This window comes from Oncorhynchus mykiss, chromosome 22 (genome assembly GCF_057628025.1).
Source record: "Oncorhynchus mykiss isolate SJ-2025 chromosome 22, ASM5762802v1, whole genome shotgun sequence".
Lineage (NCBI taxonomy): Eukaryota > Metazoa > Chordata > Actinopteri > Salmoniformes > Salmonidae > Oncorhynchus > Oncorhynchus mykiss.
This window is the reverse complement of record NC_143043.1, coordinates 23,831,949-23,856,962: the sequence shown is the minus strand read 5'-3', so window position 1 is coordinate 23,856,962 and position 25,014 is coordinate 23,831,949. Positions and strand designations below refer to the sequence as shown.

General features: G+C 41.9%; 1 protein-coding gene across 1 annotated transcript; it reads left to right on the top strand.

Annotated features, from left to right (window-relative positions):
- The first annotated feature begins 6,359 nt into the window (after positions 1 to 6,359).
- On the top strand, positions 6,360 to 24,766 carry LOC110501588 (actin-related protein 3). Its single transcript, XM_021579261.3, has 12 exons — positions 6,360 to 6,531; positions 9,815 to 9,870; positions 10,229 to 10,341; positions 11,572 to 11,682; positions 12,340 to 12,435; positions 12,670 to 12,777; positions 16,220 to 16,363; positions 18,620 to 18,793; positions 20,017 to 20,109; positions 20,320 to 20,445; positions 22,803 to 22,886; positions 23,676 to 24,766. The coding sequence occupies exons 1-12, from the start codon at positions 6,488 to 6,490 to the stop codon at positions 23,769 to 23,771; spliced, it is 1,245 nt and encodes a 414-aa protein (XP_021434936.1). The 5' UTR covers positions 6,360 to 6,487; the 3' UTR covers positions 23,772 to 24,766.
- Positions 24,767 to 25,014: the final 248 nt, after the last annotated feature.

Genomic DNA, 25,014 nt, shown 5'->3' with positions numbered 1-25,014 from the left:
CAAGGATCTCTCTGTACTTTGCTCTGTTCATCTTTGCCTCGATCCTGACTAGTGTCCCAGTCCCTGCAGCTGAAAAATATCCCCACAGAGCAAGAAGCTGCCACCACCATGCTTTACCGTAGGGACGGTGCCAAGTTTCATTCAGACGTGACGCTTCGCATTCAGGCCAAAGAGTTCAGACTAGAGAATTTCATAGTCGGAGAGTCCTTTAGGCAGCTTATGGTAAACTCCAAACAGGGTGTCATGAGCCTTTTACAGAGGTGTGGCTTCTAAAGGCCTGATTGGTGGAGTGCTGCAGAGGTGGTTGTCCTTCTGGAAGGTTCTCCCATCTCCACAGAGGAACTCTGGAGCTCTGTCAGAGTGACCAACCGGTTCTTGGTTACCTCCATGTGTTCTTGGGGGCCTTCAATGCTGCAATTTTTTTGGGGGGGTATCCTTCCCCAGATCTGTGCCTCGACAGAATCCTGTCTCGCAGCACTAATCAAATCAAATCAAATTGTATTGGCCACATACACATGGTTAGCAGATTTCATTGCGATTGTGGCGAAATGCTTGTGCTTCTAGTTCTGACTGTGCAGAAATATCTAACAAGTAATCTAACAATTCCACAACCAATGCACACAAATCTAAGTAAAGGGATGGAATAAGAATATGTACATATAAATATATGGATGAGCAATGACTGACCAGCATAGGTAAGATGCAATAGATGGTATAAAATACAATATATACAGTACATATGGGATGAGTAATGCAAGATATGAAGACATCATTATTAAAGTGGAATTAATAAAGTGACTAGTGATCCATTGTTAGAGTGGCCAATGATTTCAAGTATGTATGGAGGCAGCAGCCTCTCTGTGTTAGTGATGGCTGTTTAACAGTCTGATGGCCTTGAGATAGAAGCTATTTTTTAGTCTCTCGGTCCTAGCTTTGATGCACCTTCACTGACCTTGCCGTCTGGATGGTAGAGGGGTGAACAGGCAGTGCCTTGGGTTGTTATTTTCCTTGATGATATTTTTGGCCTTCCTGTGACATCGGGTTCTGTAGGTGTCCTGGTCAGGTAGTTTGCACCCGGTGATGCGTTGTGCAGACCGCACCACCCTCTGGAGACCACCCTGCCGTTGTGGGCGGTGCAGTTGCCGTACCAGGTGGTGATACAGCCTGACCGAATGCTCTCAATTGTACATCTGTAAAAGTTTGTGAGGGTTTTAGGTGACAAGCCACATTTCTTCAGGTTCCTAAGGTTAGAGGCGCTGTTGCGCCTTCTTCACCACACTGTCTGTGTGGGTGGACCATTTCAGTTTGTCTGTGATGTGTACGCTGCCGAGGAACTTAAAATCTTTCCACCTTCTCCACTGTTGTCCCGTTGAGGATAGGTGTGTGCTCCCTCTGCTGTGTCCTGAAGTCCACAATCATCTCCTTTGTTTTGTTGACATTGAGTGAGAGGTTGTTTTCCTGACACCACACTCCGAGTGCCCTCACCTCCTCCCTATAGGCTGTCTTGCCATTATTGGTGATCAAGCCTACCACTGTTGTGTTGTCTGCAAACTTGATGATCGAGTTGGAGGTGTGCATGGCCATGCAGTCATGGGTGAACAGGGATTACAGGAGGGGGCTGATCATGCACCCTTGTGGGGCGCCAGTGTTGAGGATCAGCGAAGTGGAAATGTTGTTTCCTACCTTCACCACCTGGGGTCGGCCCGTCAGGAAGTCCAGGACCCAGTCGCACAGGGCGGGGTTGAGACCCAGGGCCTCAAGCTTAATGATGAGCTTGAAGGGTGTTATAGTGTTGAATGCTGAGCTGTAGTCAGTGAACAGCATTCTTACATAGGTATTCCTCTTGTCCAGATGGGATAGGGCAGTGTGCAGTGTGATGGTGATTGCATCATCTGTGGACCTATTGGGGTGGTATGCAAACTGCAGTGGTGACAGGTAAAATGGAGGTGATATAATTCTTGACTAGTCTCTCAAAACACTTAATGATGACATAAGTGAGTGTATGGGACAACAGTCATTCAGATCAGTTACCTTTACCTTCTTGGGTACAGGAACAATGATGGCCATCTTGTAGCATGTGGGGACAGCAGACTGGGATAGTGAGAGATTGAATATGTCCATAAACACACCAGCCAGCTGGTCTGTGCATGCTCTGAGGACGCGGCTAGGGTTGCCATCTGGGCCGGCAGCCTTGTGAGGCTTAACATGTTTAAATGTCTTACTCACATCGGCCACAGAGAAGGAGAGCCCACAGTCCTGGGTAGCAGGCTGCATCGGTGGCACTGTGTTATCCTCAAAGCGTGCAAAGAAGGTGTTTAGTTTGTCTGGAAGGAAGACGTCGGTGTCCGTGACGTGGCAGATTTTCTTTTTGTAGTCCGTGATTGTCTGTAGACCCTGCCACATACGTCTCCTCTCTGAGCTGTTGAATTGCGACCTCACTTTGTCTCTATACTGACATTTCGCTTGTTTGATTGCCTTGCGGAGGGAATAACTACACTGTTTGTATTCGGCCATTTACCCTGTCGTCTTTCCATGGTTGAATGCGGCGGTTTGCGATTTCAGTTTTGTGCAAATGCCACCATCTATCCACGGTTTCTGGTTAGGGAAAGTTTTAATTGTCACAGTGGGTACATGTCCTATGCACTTCCTTATAAACTCACTCATCGAATTGGCGTATAAATCTATATTATTCTCTGAGGCTACCCAGAACATGTCCCAGTCTGCGTGATCAAAGCAAACTTGAAGCGTGGATTCGGATTGGTCAGACCAGCATTGAATGGCCGTTGTCACGATACATCCTGTTTGAGTTTCTGCCTATAGGAGGGGAGAAGCAAAATTGAGCCGTGTTCAGATTTGCTGGAAGGAGGGCAGGGGAGGTCCCTGTATGGATTGTGGAAGTTAGAGCAGCAGTGATCCAGTGTTTTGCCAGCCCGGGTACTACAATTAATATGCTGCTAGAATTTAGGTAGCCTTGTTCTCAAATTTGCTTTGTTAAAATACCCAGCTACAATAAATGCAGCCTCCGGATACAGTTGAAGTCGGAAGTTTACATACACTTAGGTTGGAGTCATTAAAACTAATTTTTCAACCACTCCACAAATTTCTTGTTAACAAACTATAGTTTTGGCAAGTCGGTTAGGACATCTACTTTATGCACGACACAAGTAATTTTTCCAATAATTGTTTACAGACAGATTATTTCACTTATAATTCACTGTATCACAATTCCAGAAGTTTACATACATTAATTATTGATTTAATCTTGTCTTTACATACACTAAATAATATGTGGGAAATGTGTATTTATTTAGAATGGACAATTCTCCTGCACCTGTCTCGAAGCAGGGGGAAAAAATACATGTCATCTATGCACTTAAATAGCGAATGGGGGACACTTTTTCCATGGTTCATTTTCATGCCAGCCAGGTAGGCTATACTCCTGTTGTAAAGCGAAGCAATGTGCTTAATATTAGGAGCAGCATCAGAGCTTGGAGAAGCGTAAGTATCTTGAATCAACGGTCACGTGGAATTTGACTGCCGTCATTACCCGTGTCCGCTGGTGTGGCGGTAATACAGTCACCGTAACAGCTCTAAGCGCAGCTCATATTAAGAAATCCAGACTCATAATCCATGCCCAAAAAGAAAACCGGCCCCGTCACGGACCAGGATGTCTTGCTCCCAGGCAGACTAAATAACTTTTTTGCCCGCTTTGAGGACAATACAGTGCCACTGACACGGCCCGCAACTAAAACATGCGGACTCTCCTTCACTGCAGCCGCCGTGAGGAAAACATTTAAACGTGTCAACCCTCGCAGGGATGCAGGCCCAGACGGCATCCCCAGCCGCGCCCTCAGAGCATGCGCAGACCAGCTGGCTGGTGTGTTTACGGACATATTCAATCAATCCCTATCCCAGTCTGTTGTTCCCACATGCTTCAAGAGGGCCACCATTGTTCTTGTTCCCAAGAAAGCTAAGGTAACTGAGCTAAATGACTACCGCCCCGTAGCACTCACTTCCGTCATCATGAAGTGCTTTGAGAGACTAGTCAAGGACCATATCACCTCCACCCTACCTGACACCCTAGACCCACTCCAATTTGCTTACCGCCCAAATAGGTCCACAGACAATAAAATCTCAACCACACTGCACACTGCCCTAACCCATCTGGACAAGAGGAATACCTATGTGAGAATGCTGTTCATCGACTACAGCTCGGCATTTAACACCATAGTGCCCTCCAAGCTCGTCATCAAGCTCGAGACCCTGGGTCTCGACCCCGCCCTGTGCAACTGGGTACTGGACTTCCTGACGGGCCGCCCCCAGGTGGTGAGGGTAGGCAACAACATTTCCACCCCGCTGATCCTCAACACTGGGGCACCGCAAGGGTGCGTTCTGAGCCCTCTCCTGTACTCCCTGTTCACCCACGACTGTGTGGCCACGCACGCCTCCAACTCAATCATCAAGTTTGCGGACGACACAACAGTGGTAGGCTTGATTACCAACAACGACGAGACGGCCTACAGGGAGGAGGTGAGGGCCCTCGGAGTGTGGTGTCAGGAAAATAACCTCACACTCAATGTCAACAAAACTAAGGAGATGATTGTGGACTTCGGGAAACAGCAGAGGGAACACCCCCCTATCCACATCGATGGAACAGTAGTGGAGAGGGTAGTAAGTTTTAAGTTCCTCGGTGTACACATCACAGACAAACTGAATTGGTCCACCCACACAGACAGCATCGTGAAGAAGGCGCAGCAGCGCCTCTTCAACCTCAGGAGGCTGAAGAAATTCGGCTTGTCACCAAAAGCACTCACAAACTTCTACAGATGCACAATCGAGAGCATCCTGTCGGGCTGTATCACCGCCTGGTACGGCAACTGCTCCGCCCACAACCGTAAGGCTCTCCAGAGGGTAGTGAGGTCTGCACAACGCATCACCGGGGGCAAACTACCTGCCCTCCAGGACACCTACACCACCCGATGTCACAGGAAGGCCATAAAGATCATCAAGGACAACAACCACCCAAGCCACTGCCTGTTCACCCCGCTATCATCCAGAAGGCGAGGTCAGTACAGGTGCATCAAAGCTGGGACCGAGAGACTGAAAAGCAGCTTCTATCTCAAGGCCATCAGACTGTTAAACAGCCACCACTAACAATGAGTGGCTGCTGCCAACACACTGACTCAACTCCAGCCACTTTAATAACGGGAATTGATGGGAAATGATGTAAAATATATCACTAGCCACTTTAAACAATGCTACCTAATATAATGTTTACATACCCTACATTATTCATCTCATATGTATATACTGTACTCTATATCATCTACTGCATCTTTATGTAATACATGTATCACTAGCCACTTTAACTATGCCACTTTGTTTACATACTCATCTCATATGTATATACTGCACTCAATACCATCTACTGTATCTTGCCTATGCCGCTCTGTAACATCACTCATTCATATATCTTTATGTACATATTCTTTATCCCCTTACACTTGTGTCTATAAGGTAGTAGTTTTGGAATTGTTAGCTAGATTACTTGTTGATTATTACTGCATTGTCGGAACTAGAAGCACAAGCATTTCGCTACACTCGCATTAACATCTGCTAACCATGTGTATGTGACAAATAAAATTGGATTTGATTTGATTGATTTGATTTGCCATTTTGCTTGGATTTGTCAGAAAAACAGAGACAGTGGGAACCAGACAGATCATTTGGGGATATTCTCAGTGCTGAATGACATACTGTATCTGTCTGATGATGATATGATGGTCATGATGATGACCCATTGTATCTGATGACAATTTTGGAAAGGTCTAAGAAATTAAGAATTAAGAAATTGTGTAGAATTGTTTGGTTGATTTATGGAATCTGATGGAATTATATGGAAATTGAGTGAACAACATGCATCACACATCAGTATATGGCAACATAGATAATTTGGAAGGAAATTAAGTGTATGTTGACATAATACTGTAGATTCATGAATTTCAGGCTGTCTAATGCATATTTGAATAAGAATGCACTCGGTTAATTCTATAGCACTGTAAAACTCAAATTCTGGATTTGATCTCAATCCTGGTCCAGAAAATTTTTCCATTTAAATTGATGTGCCCTAGGCCAGTATTGACCATTGCAGCATTATATTATTTTATTAGTTCTAATAAAGTTAGATGGATTTTATTTAGGCACAACCACCTATTGTGTCACGTTTTTTATTCCCCTGGCAGTGTTGATGCTTTACTCTCAGGGGCCACTGTGATTGACAGCTGTGAAGCTGACTCTGCCTGCTTCACTCAAGCGCTCCCCGGCGTCAGCCATCTTGCCTGCCCTAGACCGATTGCGGAAGTAACGTTAGAAACTGTACTTTGTGCAGGTTCAGGTTTCCGCCTGTGGACGGTTTGCAATATCCTCCAGCCGACACAGACAGCTATCGATTAACAGAAAACATTTGTGATTACCAGAAGCACACGAGATGGCAGGACGATTACCGGCGTGTGTTGTCGACTGCGGTACAGGGTAAGCTATTCAAACTAGACCGCCTTGCAGACAGCGCACCGAGATTTTGGGTGTCACCGACTCGGAGCCCATCGCTGTCAGCAACTGGGTGTGTGTGCTAGCTATAGCTTGCTAATACATTGAATCAATGTAACCTTGGGCCATTTATTACAAAACTAACGTTTTTTATTAGGCTGTTATTGTACTGCTGTTTAACATACATTTATGCTGTATTCACTAGATGGCTAGCTATACGCCTGCTATTTGCTTTCATCATCACAAAATGTTTTCTTCCTGTTGGAAAGGCATTTTCAATACAACATATCCACCCAATCTGTTCTTCATTGCTGGGGATCTAATATATTGCATTTCGGAAATACTTTGAATGGAAAGTATAAAGGGTCTTCCATGTTTATTGTAAAGTTTAATTTTGTATCGTTAATCGTATTCATTTCATAAGTAATTGTACAGTGCTTGCTTACTAGTGATGCCCGGCTTTGAGCATGCGCAGAGCGACTTCCTACATTGTCGACTTCCTCATTCAGGGTTTTTAGTCCATATATGGTCGTTTTCGGCAACTGAACATGTTTTTTTTTATTAGCATACTTCTCTAATTTCCTAAATGTAGCCGTTCCTTTACCATCTCAAATGAAACCATACATTAATAATTTTCTGAATAACAAAGACTGGTTTGTATTCAATAGAAAAGTTCGAGGATTCTCATTTGCGTGACCTCACAGCTCTACAGCACTTTGTTTTGATTGTGCATACTTCTGCTTCATGCCCATCCTTTTTTATCATCTGTAAATATTGTAAATGCCAATATGCTGATTGCACGTCCCAATATCTATTTTAAGCCAGTGAATTAATAACAGTTGGACCTAAACTAATCCCTCATTATTGAGCTGTGCAATACACCACATCATTCTAGTTGCCTGCAATAATGTGTTCTTAACTGACTTGCCTAGTTAAATAAAGGGTGTTTTAGCAGTTAATCACAGCGACAATAATGTTTTTGTGCATTTCGTTACAAGTAATGGGGGGGAACAACCGATTCAGTTATGTATCAGGATATGCTTTTTGACGATATATCGTTTTGACGTGATCGCAATATTAGTTTTGTGCTAGTCAACTATACCTGCACCAAAACTCCAGTATTTTCCTTTCATAGCTTGTTCTCCGTCTTCTTTTTAATCAAATCGGGTGCCAATTTGATTTCAGCCCTTTTATTTACATGACTGATCAAAACGTGTTTTCTCATGGCTCTCTCTTGTCCCTCTGCAACAAACATTTGGTGAGCGATATGTTTGGAACATCGAATCGCAATAAATTCACAGTATCGAGTCGCAATGCATATAGAATCGTGAGAATCACAATGCACATCATATTGGTACCTAAGTATCGTGATAATATATTTTCGGCTTCCCAGCCCTAATTGTTACTCTTACTTGCTGTCTATTAATGCACAGATTGTAATCTAAGGAGCGATATCTAATGTAGGCATTTGATATAGCCGAGACCTAGATTTATGTTTAATACTATAGTTGGGGTTATTGCCTAACTAAATATGCTACGTTGTTTGCAATCCATACAGAGATTTGAATTCTCCACTCTGCATGTTTCCTTACATACCTCTCCACTTATCTTCCCCGCTCCCTTTGGGCTATTAGTTAGGCTAGTGCATCTGGTCCACACTGGGAGGGAGGACTGGAAAACTACAGCTGAGGATGGAGAATGAGGCTAACTCCTTTGTAGAGCAGATGTTTGAAACTGCTATAAAAGCCAAGTTGCTAAAGTACCAGGCCAGCAGAAGTCTGGTTGAGTAGGCTACACCACCACACAGCTCATGAGTCATGCTCACGACAGCCAAAATATTTGAACTGAACTCTACATCCTCTTACCTCAAGCACAAGTGGGCCGCTATTCTTAGAACTCAACAGTGAAATGGAGCAGCAGAGTTATTGTACTGCTTATTTTGTTCACTTCTCTATAACAGTTTTGTTGGGAGGTCTGTGAAGAGCTACTGTTTTATGTAGGCTACTGTATGTTTTTTTCTTTTGTAGGGGTCAGTTTTGGTCTAAACAAATGTTTCAAATGCAGGTGTTACAGGCCAGGCTTGCAGCTAAGTGTAGTACCTGGGGCTATGGTGGAGTCGAAATTTGCTTATCATACTCAGCAAACAGTTTTGATTTCACACAGTAAGGCCATTATCATTATTCAAACTTGGCCTATACCAGGCCATGATTCACATTGCTGTGTTTGAAGAAAGACTACAATAAGGTAGCCTAGCTTACATTTCAGGCCTTGCCTAGGCCTAATGCCCAATCCCAAATCAACCTCTATTCCCTACCCTCCATTTTAGGCACTTTCAGATACCTATTTCTAAGAATACTGAATGGATGTTGGCTAAGCATTGTCATATTTTGTAGGCTATACTTATCTGATCCTCTCAGTGAGGAGGGGCTTGAGGATCGATTTGTATTTGAGCACTCCTGTGGTTATGTCCACTGCGAAGAGTGTAGTGAAACAGGCTTGTTGAAGCAGGTAGCTGCCCTAGACAAGCTAGGACTGTTCTGTGGAATGAAGCCCCAAGCCTATTTTTTTGTGTGTCTTCCACGTGCAGCTACTAAAATGTTAATCCTTACCAGCTCTGTTATTCCTCACTCATTGGGTAGGCCTTGTTATATTTACAATACGGTTAAAATAGGACTTAAAAGCAACTAGGCTTACTTTCTATAGGCTAACCTACTGCACTGAAACAATGGTATTGAAAAGCATCTCAGGCAATGTGTCTTATATCCTTATGGTAGTAGGTTATGTTTCAACTACGATGAGCTCTCGTGGGCTGAGATTTCTAGGCTACCCATTTACAGTAAACACAAACTTAACTGTTGTATGCAGCTTATCGTTCTGCGATAAGGCTTTAGCCGTGTGTAAGTGAACCTTATTTGCGAAACACTTCTGGCACTCTGAACAGTTGTAGGATGATGCTATGCTAATATTTCTACTCAAAGTGGTGGATTTGGGGAAATGTATGAATAGCCCCTTAGATTCCAAATGCCCTTTTACACTATTCCTATTGAAGGGTAGGCTATTCAGAGTTGAGCTGCAGTTGTTGGCACTATACTGATCTGTGGAAGAACAGGGGTTTTATTGATACAAATCACAGAAGCTAGGCCTAACCAAAATATAGGCTATGCCTGCTAATCAATTTGTATTATTTTCTCCTTTTACAAAGTGTCACCTATACAAAAAAATGTGATCAAGTGATGTTCAATCTAATGGTGTGCCTTCTCTCTTTCAGATACACTAAGCTGGGGTATGCAGGGAACACAGAGCCACAGTTCATTGTTCCGTCATGTGGGTATATGTTTCCATTCACCTCACATTGAGGATAGGCTAACTGTTGCCTAGACAAAAGTAATTTTAATAAGCAGAGCCCTAACACGGTTTCAAAGAGTCTAGGTTATGATCTGATATCGTTGATGCTGAAAGTATTTTCAGGCCTGTTTTTCTATTTTAGAGCTCTTTGGGGCAATGCTTTGGAAATACAAGGCTGGATAGTGAACAGTGAGGGCATACTGTAGGTCACTCTTGCACTTGGTGTTTGACTGGATTTGTGTCTTAAGCCCTTTCATCAAACACGGCCTTAGTCTAATTGATTCTCTATGTCTCTGTGTGTTTCTTTCTTCCTCCATCCGTCTCTCATCCCTAACAGGTATTGCAATCAAAGAGTCGGCCAAGGTTGGATCAAGGACGGTCAAGGGGGTGGACGACCTGGACTTCTTCATCGGAGATGAGGGGATAGACAAGCCCAATTATGCCACAAAGGTACCAAACCCATGACTCAAAAAGGCTACAGGGCCACCCAATACAGTATAGTAAAACTCACATATACCACAAGCTAACCTGTCCAATGCCAAACATGACAGCCCTGAAGAGCCATTTGTATGTGACCAATACAAAGTACAAACCTACCAATTGAACATGACAAATGGCCTACAAGTTGTCATGTGAACTTGCATACTGTGCATTTCAAAGATACCTATTCCAAGGAAATACGGAAACCAGTATACTGCACCAGAGAGGTGTCTGTCAACGGCCAGTCACTCTCATTTCACATGACTATTTGTCACTACGCAATGCACTCAATGTTTGTTAGTGCACATTATGTGCTACTAGGCCATGCAGGCCTACTCTTGTACTTGATGTGTCATTCAACCATGCACTAAAATGTATGTTGGTGTACTTAGTCGCAAAGTAATTTACAAGCCAAGGCCTAGTTTCCCAAAAGTGTATTAAGGCTGCTTTCATAGTTAGAACCTTCATAGGAGCATCGTTAAATCTCTAAGCTGTTTTCAAAAACCATCGTTACTAACGTAGCACTTGAAAATGCTTGTTATTTCCCGACTACCTCAGACCTCTCGTAGAACAGCTAAGTGCGTCATTATATGCGTTTTTTCCTCCTACGGAGTCACTTTATACACAGATGAGATCCACTAAACATAGAATCAAAATGTTTGTCTCTCTGTGACCACTGGTAGCTTCACAAGGAAGTTAACTATGAGTACGAAGTTGCCAATGTCTTCGAAATTGTTACGAACAAGAGAAGGATGAAAAGATGTTTCAAATGAAAACCGAGATGACTGCATTAAAAGATAAATATACTACATTATAGGATACATACGGATGTATAATTTATTATTATTCAAATCAATTTCATGTTCACTCAACTGAGTTATATTTTGCTAGTTGTAGACTACTGTTTAATTTTGCTTCAACACGTGGGCAGTAGTGTGCCAAATCTTGATTTTAGTGCATTATTGTGGGGTAAGCATTAGAATAACCCACCTCAATATTTGCAGCCAGGGATTATATATGTTTTTCAGAGCTGATCCGTCATCAGTATTGTGGAATAATTTGAATGTTAAGGTAAGATTTTAATGGAGAAAGCTGATCCGAGAACACCGATGTCTTTTGATCGTATCAGTATCGACACATGCCTCAAACCGGGCCCTGTATGTTTGCCAGTGTGATTGACCTTTGACCTCTCGCCCACAGTGGCCCATCCGTCATGGCATTGTCGAGGACTGGGACCTGATGGAGAGGTTCATGGAACAGGTGATCTTCAAGTACCTGAGGGCGGAGCCTGAGGACCACTACTTTCTGTTGGTAAGAGGACCATGGTCCAAATGGGACATTTACAGGATAGAAAGACACCATACAGATGGATAGAGGGCACACTTGTCAAAGAGGGTGGGCTCTCTTTACAACCTGATGGGTGAAATGAAAACCAATGGGTCTGCGGAACTGGAGGTCCTGAGTTGTGCACCCCTGGATTAAAAGTGCTGTCATGAATGCTAGTACACTTGAGGAAGTAGGACTATATCAGCACTGTGAGCCAAGTGAAATAGAACACCCAGTGAAGGGAACTAAAACGAAATGGTTATAACAGTGGGCTAAAAACCTTGGGTCTTTCTGGGGCATACGTCTATTAATAGGGTTGGCAACACTTCCAGGTTTACAAGCTCGCTATCTGGAGGTTTCTTGGACGGTCTGATGTAAGTTGTTACTCTGATCTTAAAAGCGCGTCTCAGGAGAATAAAAATATAAAAATAAAAAAATTCAATTTTAAGGTGCTGATAAATTAATGTAGGGGGAACACTAAGGCTGTTGTAATACATTGTAACTAAAACCTTTTCTGTAGGTACATAGCATAGACTTTTACCTGTAATTGAGGGTGATGTGGTTGTTAATAATTCTGATGCTGGTTGGATTAGTGTGTCTGTGTTGAAGTCTAACTCCCAGTACTGTGGTGTCCTCTTGCAGACAGAGCCTCCTCTGAACACACCAGAGAACCGAGAGTATACAGCAGAGATCATGTTTGAGTCCTTCAACGTCCCAGGGCTCTACATTGCAGTGCAGGTATGGCCTCATCATCCCTGGGAACACTATTTATATCTATCAGAAACAAACACTTGCACACACACACAGCCTTTATGCTTTTATGTAAAACACAGACTTCCTCACTGCCACTGCCCCCTGCTGTTTAATGTTGTGTTTAAATAATGTGGTCAATGACATCATGGACACCCTCAGTGTTGTTTTACTGTTGTTTTACAATGGCGTCATATTGACCTTGTGTTCTCTATACCCAAGGCTGTCCTGGCGCTGGCTGCCTCCTGGACATCCAGACAGGTGGGGGAGAGGACACTGACGGGGACGGTCATCGACAGCGGAGACGGAGTCACCCACGTTATCCCTGTGGTGAGTGACAAACACACCTGATCTGAGGAAAGCCTTATCACGTCTGACAGAAAAGACTGATCTATTACACACATTCACTCATGTACACACGCTATACACACACACACACACACACACACACGCACAGTGTTTCTCAAAATGCATACTACTGTGCTCACGGGAGGGTCGGAGTATTAGTCCAAATTAAAGTATGCGAAACGGAGCATGGAGGGCACTTCTCAAATGCGTACTCCGTTTGTACGTATTTTGAAGCATGCATAGATGCAAGACTCAACGGAAAGTATGCAAAGAAATATGACGCAACCACGCAAAAAATTATGCAAAATGTATTGAAATCAATTTCGGCCATTATTTGAGTTTAAGCGAGAGAAAATACAAGGAGAGAAATGTTGCCTATTCACATCTCATATGTTGCTTGACTACAATATTTTATCTTGATACGTTAATAAATAAATACTGTGTTAATTTTGGCATGTTTATCTGCCTACGTACCATAGATCGCAAGCCCATAATAAGTCAAATGGGCTAGCTACTGTTAGCTAGCCAGAGGTTAAATTCTTCATGGCTATCTTGCATAATATTAGTTTTAGGTCATTTTGCCAGTTAAACTATCTGGTTACCTACATTATTACGATTCAAATAAAGTGCATTCTGAAAGTATTCAGAACCCCTTGACTTTTTTCAATACCCCATAATGACAAAGTATAAACAGGTTTTTAGAAATCTGGCTGGGCTACTCAGACATTCAGAGACTTGTCCCGAAGCCACTCCTGTGTTGTCTTGGCTGTGTGCTTAGGGTCATTGTCCTGTTGGAAAGGGAATCTTCGCCCCAGTCTGAGGTTCTGAGCGCTCTGAAGCAGGTTTTCATCAAGGATCTCTCTGTACTTTGCTCTGTTCATCTTTCCCTCGACCCTGACTAGTCTCCCAGTCCCTGCTGCTGAAAAACATCCTCACAGCATGATGATGCTGCCACCATGCTTCACCGTAGGGATGGTGCTAGGTTTCCTCTAGACGTGACGCTTGGCGTTTAGGCCAAAGAGTTAAATCTAGGCTTCATCAGACCAGAGAATCTTGTTTCTCATGGTCTAACAGTCCTTTAGGTGTCTTTTGGCAAACTCCAAGCGGGCTGTCATGTGCCTTTTTACTGAGTAGTGGCTCCCCGATTGCTCAGTTTGGCTGGGCAGCCAGCTCTAGGAAGAGTCTTGGTGGTTCCAAACTTCTTCCATTTTTAAGAATGATGGTGTCCACTGTGTTCTTGGGGACCTTCAATGCAGCCCCCAAAAAATTGTACACTTCCCCAGATCTATGCCTCGACACAATCCTGTCTCGGAGCTCTACGGTCAATTCCTTTGACCACATGCCTTGGTTTTTGCTCTGACATGCACTCCAACCAAGTTGTAGAAACATCTCAAGGATGATCAATGGAAACAGGATGCCCTTGAGCTTAATTTCGAGTCTCATAGCAAAAGGTCTGAATACTTATGTAAATAAGGTATTTCTCTTTTTTAATATTTTAATTTCTAAAAACCTGTTTTCGCGTTGTCATTATAGGGTATTGTGTTTAGGATTTTTTCAAATGTAATCAATATTTGAGTAAGGCTCTACCGTAACAAAATGTGGAAAAGGGGAAGGGGTCTAAATACTTTCTGAATGCACTGTATCTAGCTGATAATTATCAAGTAAAACACTTGCTTTGTGTATATCTTGGAAGAAGGCTCAGTGAATGGGGAGATGAAGAGTGAGGTAATACAGTAGGGGGAGTGTGTGCTTCATATTGTTTTATGCATTCTCTACACTCATCCTCACAAGAATGTACTCAAGAGAACGTGGTCGAGAGAATGCACTCTGAGCATGAGTGTGGAGTCATGGTAGTATGCATATTGAGAAACACCCAGAGGGTATAAGGATTTTTTTTTAAAACCGAGACGGATGTACAACCTAAACTTGTCCAATAAGAACACAGATTGTTGTGTTCCATTGCTAAATGTTTTTCTACTGCGTGTCATACTGAACACAAACATGGTCCCAGCGAAAGGCTCCCTCAGCCAGACCCCCGATCCTGCATGTGTCTCAATACTTCTTAGTGGCCTCCTTTGCCTGTTACTAAAGAAATCTATACTGAACAAAAATATAAACGCAACAATTTCAATGATTTTTACTGAGTTACAGTTCATATAAGGAAATGAGTAAATGTAAATAAATTCATTAGGAGCTAATCTATCTATCGCAGTCATGGATGGGTCTTGGAGTGCACAGGCCCAGCCACTGAGGAGCCAGGCCCAGCCAATCAGAATTTGTTTTTTCCCAACAAATGGTCTTTATTACAGACACAAATTCTCCTCAGTTTCATCAGCTGTCTGGGTGGCTGGTCTCGGGCGATCCCGCAGGATAAGAAGCTGCATGTGGAGGTCCTGGGGAAGGTCCTTGGCTGGTGTTGTTTTTGAGGCCAGTTGGACATACTGCCAAATTCTCTAAAACAACATTGGAGACGGCTTATGGTAGAGAAATGAACATTCAATTACCTGGAAACAGCTCTGGTGGACATTCCTGCAGTCGGCATGCCAATTGCACACTACCTCAACTTGAGACATCTCTGGCATTATTCTGTGACAAAACTGCACATTTTAGTGCCCATTTTATTGTCCCAAGCCCCATGTGCACCTGTGTTATGATCATGCCATTTAATCAGTTTCTTGACATGCCACACCTGTCAGATGGATGGATTGTCTTGGCAAAGGAGTAATTACAGGGATATAAACAAATTTGTGCACTAAATGTGAGAGAAATGAGCTTTGTGCGAAAGGAACATTTCTGCGATCTTTTATTTCAGCTCATGAAACATGGGACCAACGCTTTACATGTTGTGTTTATTTTTGTTCAGTATTTTCTCTTGTCCATTTCTTTTCAATCAGTGCAGATGAAGGCAACTATCAAAGTAGGCCACTATGCTTTTGACACACAGCCTTAGATACAGGAGCAATTGCCTGGCAAGTAAATGTATTGCAAGAACACACTTTATGTGGACAGTGTACACGTTATGTAAGTCAGCATCTTGTAGGATGTACAAGCCACTGCTTAACATACAGAAAGTCAGCCAAACATAATTCAGGATGTGAGCATCTATGATAGAAAAATATGCCTTCAATGTTGCTAAAAGAATAGTCAGTTATATATTAACTGATCCCTTTTTCTAACTACTGAGCCGAACTAGACTGGGCTGGCTTGACTATACATCCACCATAGTTGCTGGAAAGGACAATGTGAAAAGAAAATATCCAGGCCAGCACAGTACGGTTTAGTTCAGCACAATGGTGTAAATCTGGCATGAGCGTTATTTAAACACGTGCATCTACTTTGACCTATTTATTCTTATATGCTGTGATGTCACCTCACCCTAGACAATTGTGAGCTCTGAACCATCTTTCTTTTTGTGTTGCTGTAGGCTGAGGGCTACGTCATCGGCAGCTGTATAAAGCACATCCCCATCGCGGGTCGTGACATCACCTACTTCACTCAGCAGCTTCTGAGGGAGCGGGAGGTGGGCATCCCCCCAGAGCAGTCCCTGGAAACGGCCAAGGCAGTCAAGGTAGGTCACAGTGAACTATGTTTCCCGTCAACCACTACTCCACTCACCAACCACTGTGGTTCATAGTACAGTCAAGGAGCCAATCCTAGACCAAATTCTCAACCGTATCCCGGGTTCTCTGAGGCAAGGTTTTCCAGAATGTTGATTTTAAATTGAAACTATCATGTGTTGCCTAAGGGCATTTTCACACAGGAATAACGTACTCTGTTGCGGTTCCCTAAGCCATTTTGTGAGAATTCAACAAAATATCTTCTGCTTTCACAAGAACTGTTTTGGGGTGCGATTTACAAGGTCAAGTCTACATTGCAGTAGCATACTAGCTTGGCTTGATAACAACAGTCAGACAGTTCCTCATAACTCGCGCTACTGCATCATAACACTTGTCACTCTGGTCCTGGGTCCTGGACTGACCACTTTGGCAGAAGTCCCACTGTTTTGTCTTTCTCCAACAACTAGTCTACCGCTCTCATTATTGTCTAGCACTTTCATTCAATGAAGGTATGCGCCCCAACAGCATTCCTCTACCACCACTCACCCAGTTCAGATTTTGTAACTGTTTGCGTTGGAAGTTGACTGAGTATTTGAACATTGCTAACACAACTCTGATTTTTTTCTGAAATATAAATGAACCAAGATGTCTACAATTGGAAATGTGTAATTCTGACCGTGTCTGTAGTTTGACTATAACACTAGGTGGCGCCATTGTTCTACCCTGTAAGTTTAATACCTCCTGCTAAGAACATCACTTGATGTTCAGTCTTCTCTTTTGTAAGGTAGTTTGAAATGTGGGACACAGATGCAGTTCTGTTTTTGATTGTTTAAGTTTACACTTCAAGATGGAGGACTTGACTCCCCAGGTGGTTCAAAGGGTGGGACACTCCCCAGGTGGTTCAAAGGGTGTGTGGTGTTCCCATTAACCCCAAGCTTGTAAATTGCCCCTTGTTTTCACCAGAATCAATTGGGATTCACCTCCCTTCCCTTCTTGATCCAAAGCAGTACATTTTTATTGAAAGGCTCACCTAAATCCTTTTTGGGCGTACTGTTGAAGGTCATTGTTTTTCAACCCGAGGCAAACATACACTCTTTTCATCCCACAGACTTGATCACTGACTGCAATTGGTAGCTTGATTTGTATGCTATGTTCTTGCTCTTAAAAAATAGCTGTCCAATCATTTGCATTTGTCTCTACCAAAATCTGTGTTTTGTAGAATTGTTTTAAGTGGAGTCCTGTGTTGTTGGAAAGTCTTAAAATAATTTAGAATGTAATTAGGGCCAAAATCATGGTCAAAACAGGGACGGAATCATGCAGGTACTAGTGTTGAGCAAATTAATGGTTTTGGTTCGATTACATGTTTTAAAACATTAAATGCACTATGCATTATGTGGGTTGAATGCTGTAACAACACAGAATACAGCAATACACCACTTCATGACTTCATTACCGCGTATCACAAGTAATCACTATTTTAGTAGTTCTTCAAAGAAAATAAGACATACTTTTATGACTGCTGAATACCAGCTATCAATCACTTAGATCAGGTATTTTCAGGCGACGCTTTCTATCCCTCTCGATTGCACATTTTCTGTCTATTCTCTCCCTTTCTGTGTCTGCCCTAAACTAACGTAGCACGTGTAAAAGAAACCAAGACCAGACACAATTAATTTGGGTCATTGTAAGTAAATTACCACATTTTCTGCACTAACAATGTAGAGTATTGGCCTGTTGGAAACTACAACCCCCTACTACATCGCCCATTTCGTGCTTGATCTGATTTCTCTCTAGAGATACTGTGGAATGAATTACTTCCTGAGTTGTATTGCTCACCAAGATCAAAGACCTTTAAACATGTGTACTAAAACAAAATAAATGGAAATAAATTACTATTGAACATTAAAAAAAGTTTCAGTCCAGCTCTGTAAGTTCTGTGGACCACACTGACCCTACAGAATGTAATGTACAGTATGTAACCAGTTACACTGTACTTCAGCATCCACTCACGCTTTGTCCTCCACACCTTGCTCCCGAATGGCGCAGCGGTCTAAGGCATTGCATCTCAGTGTAAGAGGCGTCACTAGAGTCTCTAGTTTGTATCCAGGTTGTATCACATCCAGCCGAGATTGGGAGTCCCATAAGGCGGCGCACAATTGGCCCAGCATCGACCGGGTTTTGCCGGGGTAGGCCGTCATTGTAAATAAGAATTTGTTCTCAACTGACTTGCCTAGGTTAAATAAAAAATACATGTATTTTTCCACCAGGAGCGTTTCAGCTACGTGTGTCCTGACCTAGTGAAAGAGTTCAACAAGTACGACACGGATGGCTCCAAGTGGATCAAGCAGTACACTGGAATTAACAACATCAGCAAGAAGGAGTTCACTGTCGACGTGGGCTACGAGCGCTTCCTTGGCCCTGAGATCTTCTTCCACCCAGAGGTAAGCAGTTATCACTATGCTGTTAAACTGCTTTATAGCAAGAGGTTAGCGCTATGCTAATTAGACTAGCATACCATGAGTGGGAAATGTTCTCTTCAGTGTCATCGAACATTAGCATAATGTTAACTCTGACCTATAGGTCCTAGGTTACAGTAGCTAAACATTTGTGGTAAGACCCTCATAAGTAGAATCAGGGATCATCAGCTAGATTCAGCCGCGGGTCGATTTCTTCTTGAGCAGATGGTATGCGGCCGGAACATAATTGCAAATAATTTGTAGACTGCAAATTGACCGCAAGAAGCCCAAACAGATAAAATATTTGACAAAAAAAAATCATAATTTAAAACCTGGCTTACATTTGTATACGATCACATGTACTCTTACCTGCAAAAAAAGTAAACGAGGGATACAGGGTGTGGTTCCTGAGTTAATTAAGCAGTTCACATCCCATCATGCTTAGGGTCATGTTTAAAAATGTTGAGCAGGCCATTATTTTGGCTACCATGGCTATGTTCTCATAGAATGACAATGCCCCCACATCCACAGCACACTAATGATCACTGAATGGTTTGATGAGCATGAAAACAATGTAAACCATATGGCATGACCGTCTCAGTCATCAGATCTCAACCCAATTGCTCACTAATGGAAGATTCTGGGGCGGCGCCTGAGACTGTGTTTTCTACCATCAACAAAACACCAAATAGTAGAATTTCCCGTCAAAGAATTGTCTCATCCCTCCATTAGAGTTCCAGACACTTGTAAAATCTATGCCAATGTGCATTGAAGCTGTTGTCACTTGCCCTTTTAAGACACTTTATTTAGGGGTTTTCTTTATTTGGCAGTTACTTGTATCTCTTATGTGTGGGAGTACTTTGGAACAGATTTCCAAAATGTAAATCACTTGGAGCTGATTTTTCTGGTATTTTTAGTTTTATATTCAACAATAAACATTTTTAAATATATATATTTTTTCACCGAAAATGTGGGGTGGGCAGTTGGGGAACCCTGTCCTACAATGTCCTATAATCACAAATTACAGGCAGAAGAGGAGTTGTGCAGATCAGGGCTGCAGAGGCCGGAGTGAATGATGGAGATAGACATCTTTAAAATGGTTAAGATATTCTTAAAGATATGTTTCTGTGAACGTGGATGTGTATACAATTATAAATTCTTTCTCTCATACTTTTCTTCTCCCTTCACTCTTCCTTAAATTCCCCCAGTTTGCCAATCCTGACTTCACCCAGCCCATCTCCGAAGTTGTGGACGAGGTTATCCAGAACTGCCCCATTGATGTCAGACGTCCTCTTTACAAGGTAACCCTATCCCTGGAACTACATATATCTTGGTTAAAATCACATCCCATTAATGTCCAATAAGCATTTTGGATTTGACTTGAACAGATTTATCAGCTCTCTGGTCTGCAACTCCTTTCAATATCAAAATGTTCTGTATGTGCGTGTGAACGAGTTGAACCCTCTTTATTTGCCACAATATCTGACACGTCCCACTGTGTTCCTCTCCAGAACATTGTCCTGTCAGGCGGCTCCACCATGTTCAGGGACTTTGGGCGGCGCCTGCAGAGGGACCTGAAGAGGACTGTGGACGCTAGGCTGAAGATGAGTGAGGAGCTGAGTGGGGGCAAGCTCAAGGTGAGAGCAGTACCTAGTTATGGTAACCTTACGAGAGCTGTTCCTGTTTCCTTACAGAACTGGTCCCGTCAAGCTCTGAATCCCTGCTGTTATTAGTCAGAGCTTGTAACCAGCTACTGTTTTGGCAGAGAAATGTATCATCCAGAGACTTTTCAGCCATTGAAATCCTTGGGCTAAAGTGCTTTTTTTGGGATGCCTAATTCCAAGCATTTTTTAAATGTTATTAAAGGCCCAGTGCAGTCAACTTGTTTTTTATATCAAATTGAGGTTGGAATAATACTGTGAAAATGTTATTTTAATGTTAGAGCTTTTTTAAAAGACTTAGTTAATAGACCAATAAGAAAGAGTTCCAAGCCTTTGCCAGTAACGGCTAGTTTCCTATGCCCCAGCACTGCTCTATGCTAACAAACAATTTGTCACTTTTTCACTATTTTAATTGAAACCAGTAAGGTAATTCATTGTTACCCAGAAATGATTTCATAATAGAGATTTAAAGAAATTGCTACATTGGACCTTATGCTTTCAGTGTAAACTTAAACAAATAAAATCCAGATATTAAGTACAGTGCATTTGGAAAGTTTTCAGACCCCTTCCCCTTTCCATATTTTGTTACATTACAGCCTCCTTTTAAAATGGATTAAATACAAACATTCCTCATCAATCTACACACAATATCCCATAATGAAAACTGTTTTTTCAAAATGTTTGAAAATATAATAAAAATGTAAAAATTCCTTATTTACCTAAGTATTCACACTCTTTGCTATGAGACTTGAAATTGAGCTCAGGTGAATCCTGTTTCCATTGATCATCCTTGAGATGTTTCTACAATTGGAGTAGAAACATTGGAGTCTACCTGGGGTAAATTTAATGGATTGGGCATGATTTGGACAGGCATAAGGTCTCACAGTTGACAGTGCACGTCAGAGCAAAAACCAAGCCATGAGGTCGAAGGAAATGTCCGTAGAGCTCCGAGACACAATTGTGTCAAGGCACAGATCTGGGGAAGGGTACCAAAAAATCTCTGCATTGAAGAGCCCCAAGAACACAGTGGCCTCTATCATTCTTAAATGGAAGAAGTTTGGAACCACCAAGACTCTTCCTAGAGCTGGCCTTTTGGCCAAACTCGGGGGAGAAGGGCCTTGGTCAGGGAGGTGACCAAGAACTGGATAGAGCTACAGAGATCCTCTGTGGCGATGGGAGAACCTTCCAGAAGTACAACGATCTCTGCAGCACTGCACCAATCAGGTCTTTATGGTAGAATGGCCAGATGGAAGCCACTACTCAGTAAAAGGCACATGACAGCCCGCTTGGAGTTTGCCAAACGGCACCTAAAGGACTCTGAGAAATAAGATTATCTGGTGTGATGAAAACAAGATTCAACTATTTGGCCTGAATGCCAAGTGTCTGGAGGGAACCTGGCACCGTCCCTACGGTGAAGCATGGTGGTGGCAGCATCATGCTGTTGGAATGTTTTTCAGCGGCAGGGACTGGGAGACTATTCAGGATTGAGGGAAAGATGAACGGAGTAAAGTACTTAGAGATCCTTGATGAAAACCTGCTCCATAGCGCTCAGAACCTCAGACTGGTAGCAAAGGTTCACCTTCCAACAGGACAACAACCCTAAACACAAAGCCAAGACAATGCAGGAGCGACACTCCCCATCCAACATGATAGAGCCTGAGAGTATCTGCAGAGAAGAATGGGATGAACTCCCCAAATACAGGTGTGCCAAGCTTGTAGCATCATATCCAAGAAGACTCAAGGCTGTAATAGCTGCCAACGGTGCTTCAATAAAGGGTCTGAATACTTAAGTAAATGTGATATTTGAGTTTATTTGGAATCATTTCTAAAAATCTGTTTTTTGCTTTGTCATTATGGGATATTGTGTGTAGATTGAGGAAAAAAACGAACAATTTAATCATATTTTTATGGTTGAAACGTAACAATGTGGAAAAAGTGAAGGGGTTTGAATACTTTCCGAATGCACAGTATGTAAAAAAGATAATGGACCTATTTAAAAATAATAATTATTATAATGAGAACTAACAATCATCAAAATTAAAGCTATACAGTCACACGGGAATCGAAAATTAAAAAACAATCTATTTAGCCATATTGATTTAGTCATTTTTGAGCAAATGAACACACCATTAGCCATGGCAAAATGCATGGAATAGCAGGAAATTAGTTTTGAAACTTGCTAAATGTGTAGAATTGCATTAAATTGGCTTTACACCGCCAAGATGGGGGCCTCTAACATTCAGTCGCGCCGATCGTGCCCATTGCCACGCCTATTTGATCCAGAAAAATCCCTAACATCGATTTATTTCTGGTTTTTGCTTTTGCCTTCTCAGCCCAAACCAATTGATGTGCAAGTCATCACTCATCATATGCAGAGATATGCAGTGTGGTTCGGAGGATCCATGTTAGCCTCAACTGTAAGTATTGCTATTCTGTGCGGGAAAACAGTATTATAAGTGGAAATGTAGAAATTCTGTCGTGTTCTTTGGAACAAAATTCATATAAGGAAACATCTAACTTGTTACATAGTAAAACCATTTTAATGATTTTGAATGTAATTCAGAAAATATTTTATGTGCCATCTGCATAACTGCATAACAACCTTCCTAGAATGTAGTCCAAGAATGCAATAAAAGGTTACTGTCAGCACTTTAGCTGAATATCAGTGATTTGCATTGTCAGCATGATTACTGCCATTTTGTGTTTACTCTTAAGGGCATATTACTTTCCAGTTTCCTTGTAACCCGATTGAAATGCCAAAGTAATTGTGTATAATTCCAATGTCAAAGGGAATCATCCATAATGTAATCAGGGGCATCCATTGATGATGTTCATTGTGATTGTTGCGAGTTTACAACATTGCATTAGTCATGATGAGTCAACTGAATAACACCTTTTTAGAACAGGAACTCCGGTACTGTAGGTTGTGACTGTAAAGTGGGTTGTGTCATCACTGACATTTTACAGCACAGCATTAAATGCTTTTAGTCTAGATATATATATTTTTTTACGGAACGTCCTTTGATTTGTATGGTAGAGACGGGCATCTTAAACATGTCTTATAAGATAAAGAGAATGAAAAACTCTAACCCACACTCTTTGACTCTGTTTTTAAAAAAAATATTAGATAATTTGTTTTCAACTTTTATTTTTTTCTATTTTATTCAAATATGCCAAATGTCAACACATTGCTTTCTCTTTTCTAGCCTGAGTTCTACCAGGTATGCCACACCAAAAAGGACTATGAGGAGATTGGGCCTAGCATCTGTCGTCACAACCCTGTGTTCGGAGTCATGTCTTAACTGTGGCCCTCCAATATCTAATGGTTAGATGGGTTGGGTTGGGAGAATAGGGGGTGGTCATGGGAGGGGGATGCCGCGGGTCAGGGTTGGTGCGTTTGCGATTTTTGATTGCTCGTTCATTGTACAGAACGAGAAGGCGATACAGAATTTTAAAAAAGGAAAAAAAGAGACCAGACCAAACACAGTCCGGCTGGAAAATTTATTGGAAATGTTTTTTGTTTTTTTTGTTTCATTTTCCAAAATGAGGGAAATATGGTTTCTAAACCAAAACAATAAAAGATCATTTCCGGATCTGTCGAGCAACATACTGAAAGCGGGATGGTGGTGGGGGATTTGATGGTGACGATGATGACGACAATAACATTGATGATGATAATAAAACCAGAAGTCATAAAACATTATTTATGTTTGTAGAACTTGAGTCCAGGGAATATCTGGCAACTCAAGCTATTGTTGATCATGGCAAGGTTATAGAACATATTAATGTCTCCTTTACATATTTTTTTTTTCTGCTTCAAATGCACTTCACTTTATGTACCACAGCAAGAGCTTGTTTATATTTCATACAAAGGTTTTTTATATGTAAAACTTGGGATATCCGGGGAGAAAAATGTAAATGCATACCAGTATCAGCAAGTGACCATTTTAACCCACAATGCAGCTTTGATACACAGTATTTTTTTAAGTTAGAAAACTTTCTCTCCCTCATTATTCTACCCATGTCTGTCCTTGCTATTTCCCTTTTAATTCTACATTAACACGCCTCTGCTTTTATTTTCGACCATTCCAGATTTCCTCTTCTATATTGCAGTGAAAGAAAGAAAAGAGAACTCTATTCATAAAATAATTATGATGACATTGAAAGAGAGTGACTGTAGGACCAGTATTGTTAGCCTTTTCCTTTTTTAAATTAAATGCCAAATTATCAAAAAAAAATGGGATTTGTGTATTTAATGCCTTACAACATTCCAATAAAGGCTCAAATTTGTTTCTCAGTGCTTGACTGGACTATTGTTTTTACAGCAACAAACACAATCAACACCACACAATGTCATACAAAGAGTTCCAGCCCACGATAAAAAAAGAAATAAAAAAAAGAATAGGACACATTTCTGACTGGGTTCTTGTTTGCCTTGTCTCTAATTGCTTTGATAATTCACTGTTTCATGTGCAATGATTTCTCAGACATCTTAATTAAGAACATCTAGCCTATACAGTTGAAGTCTGGAGTTTACATACTTAG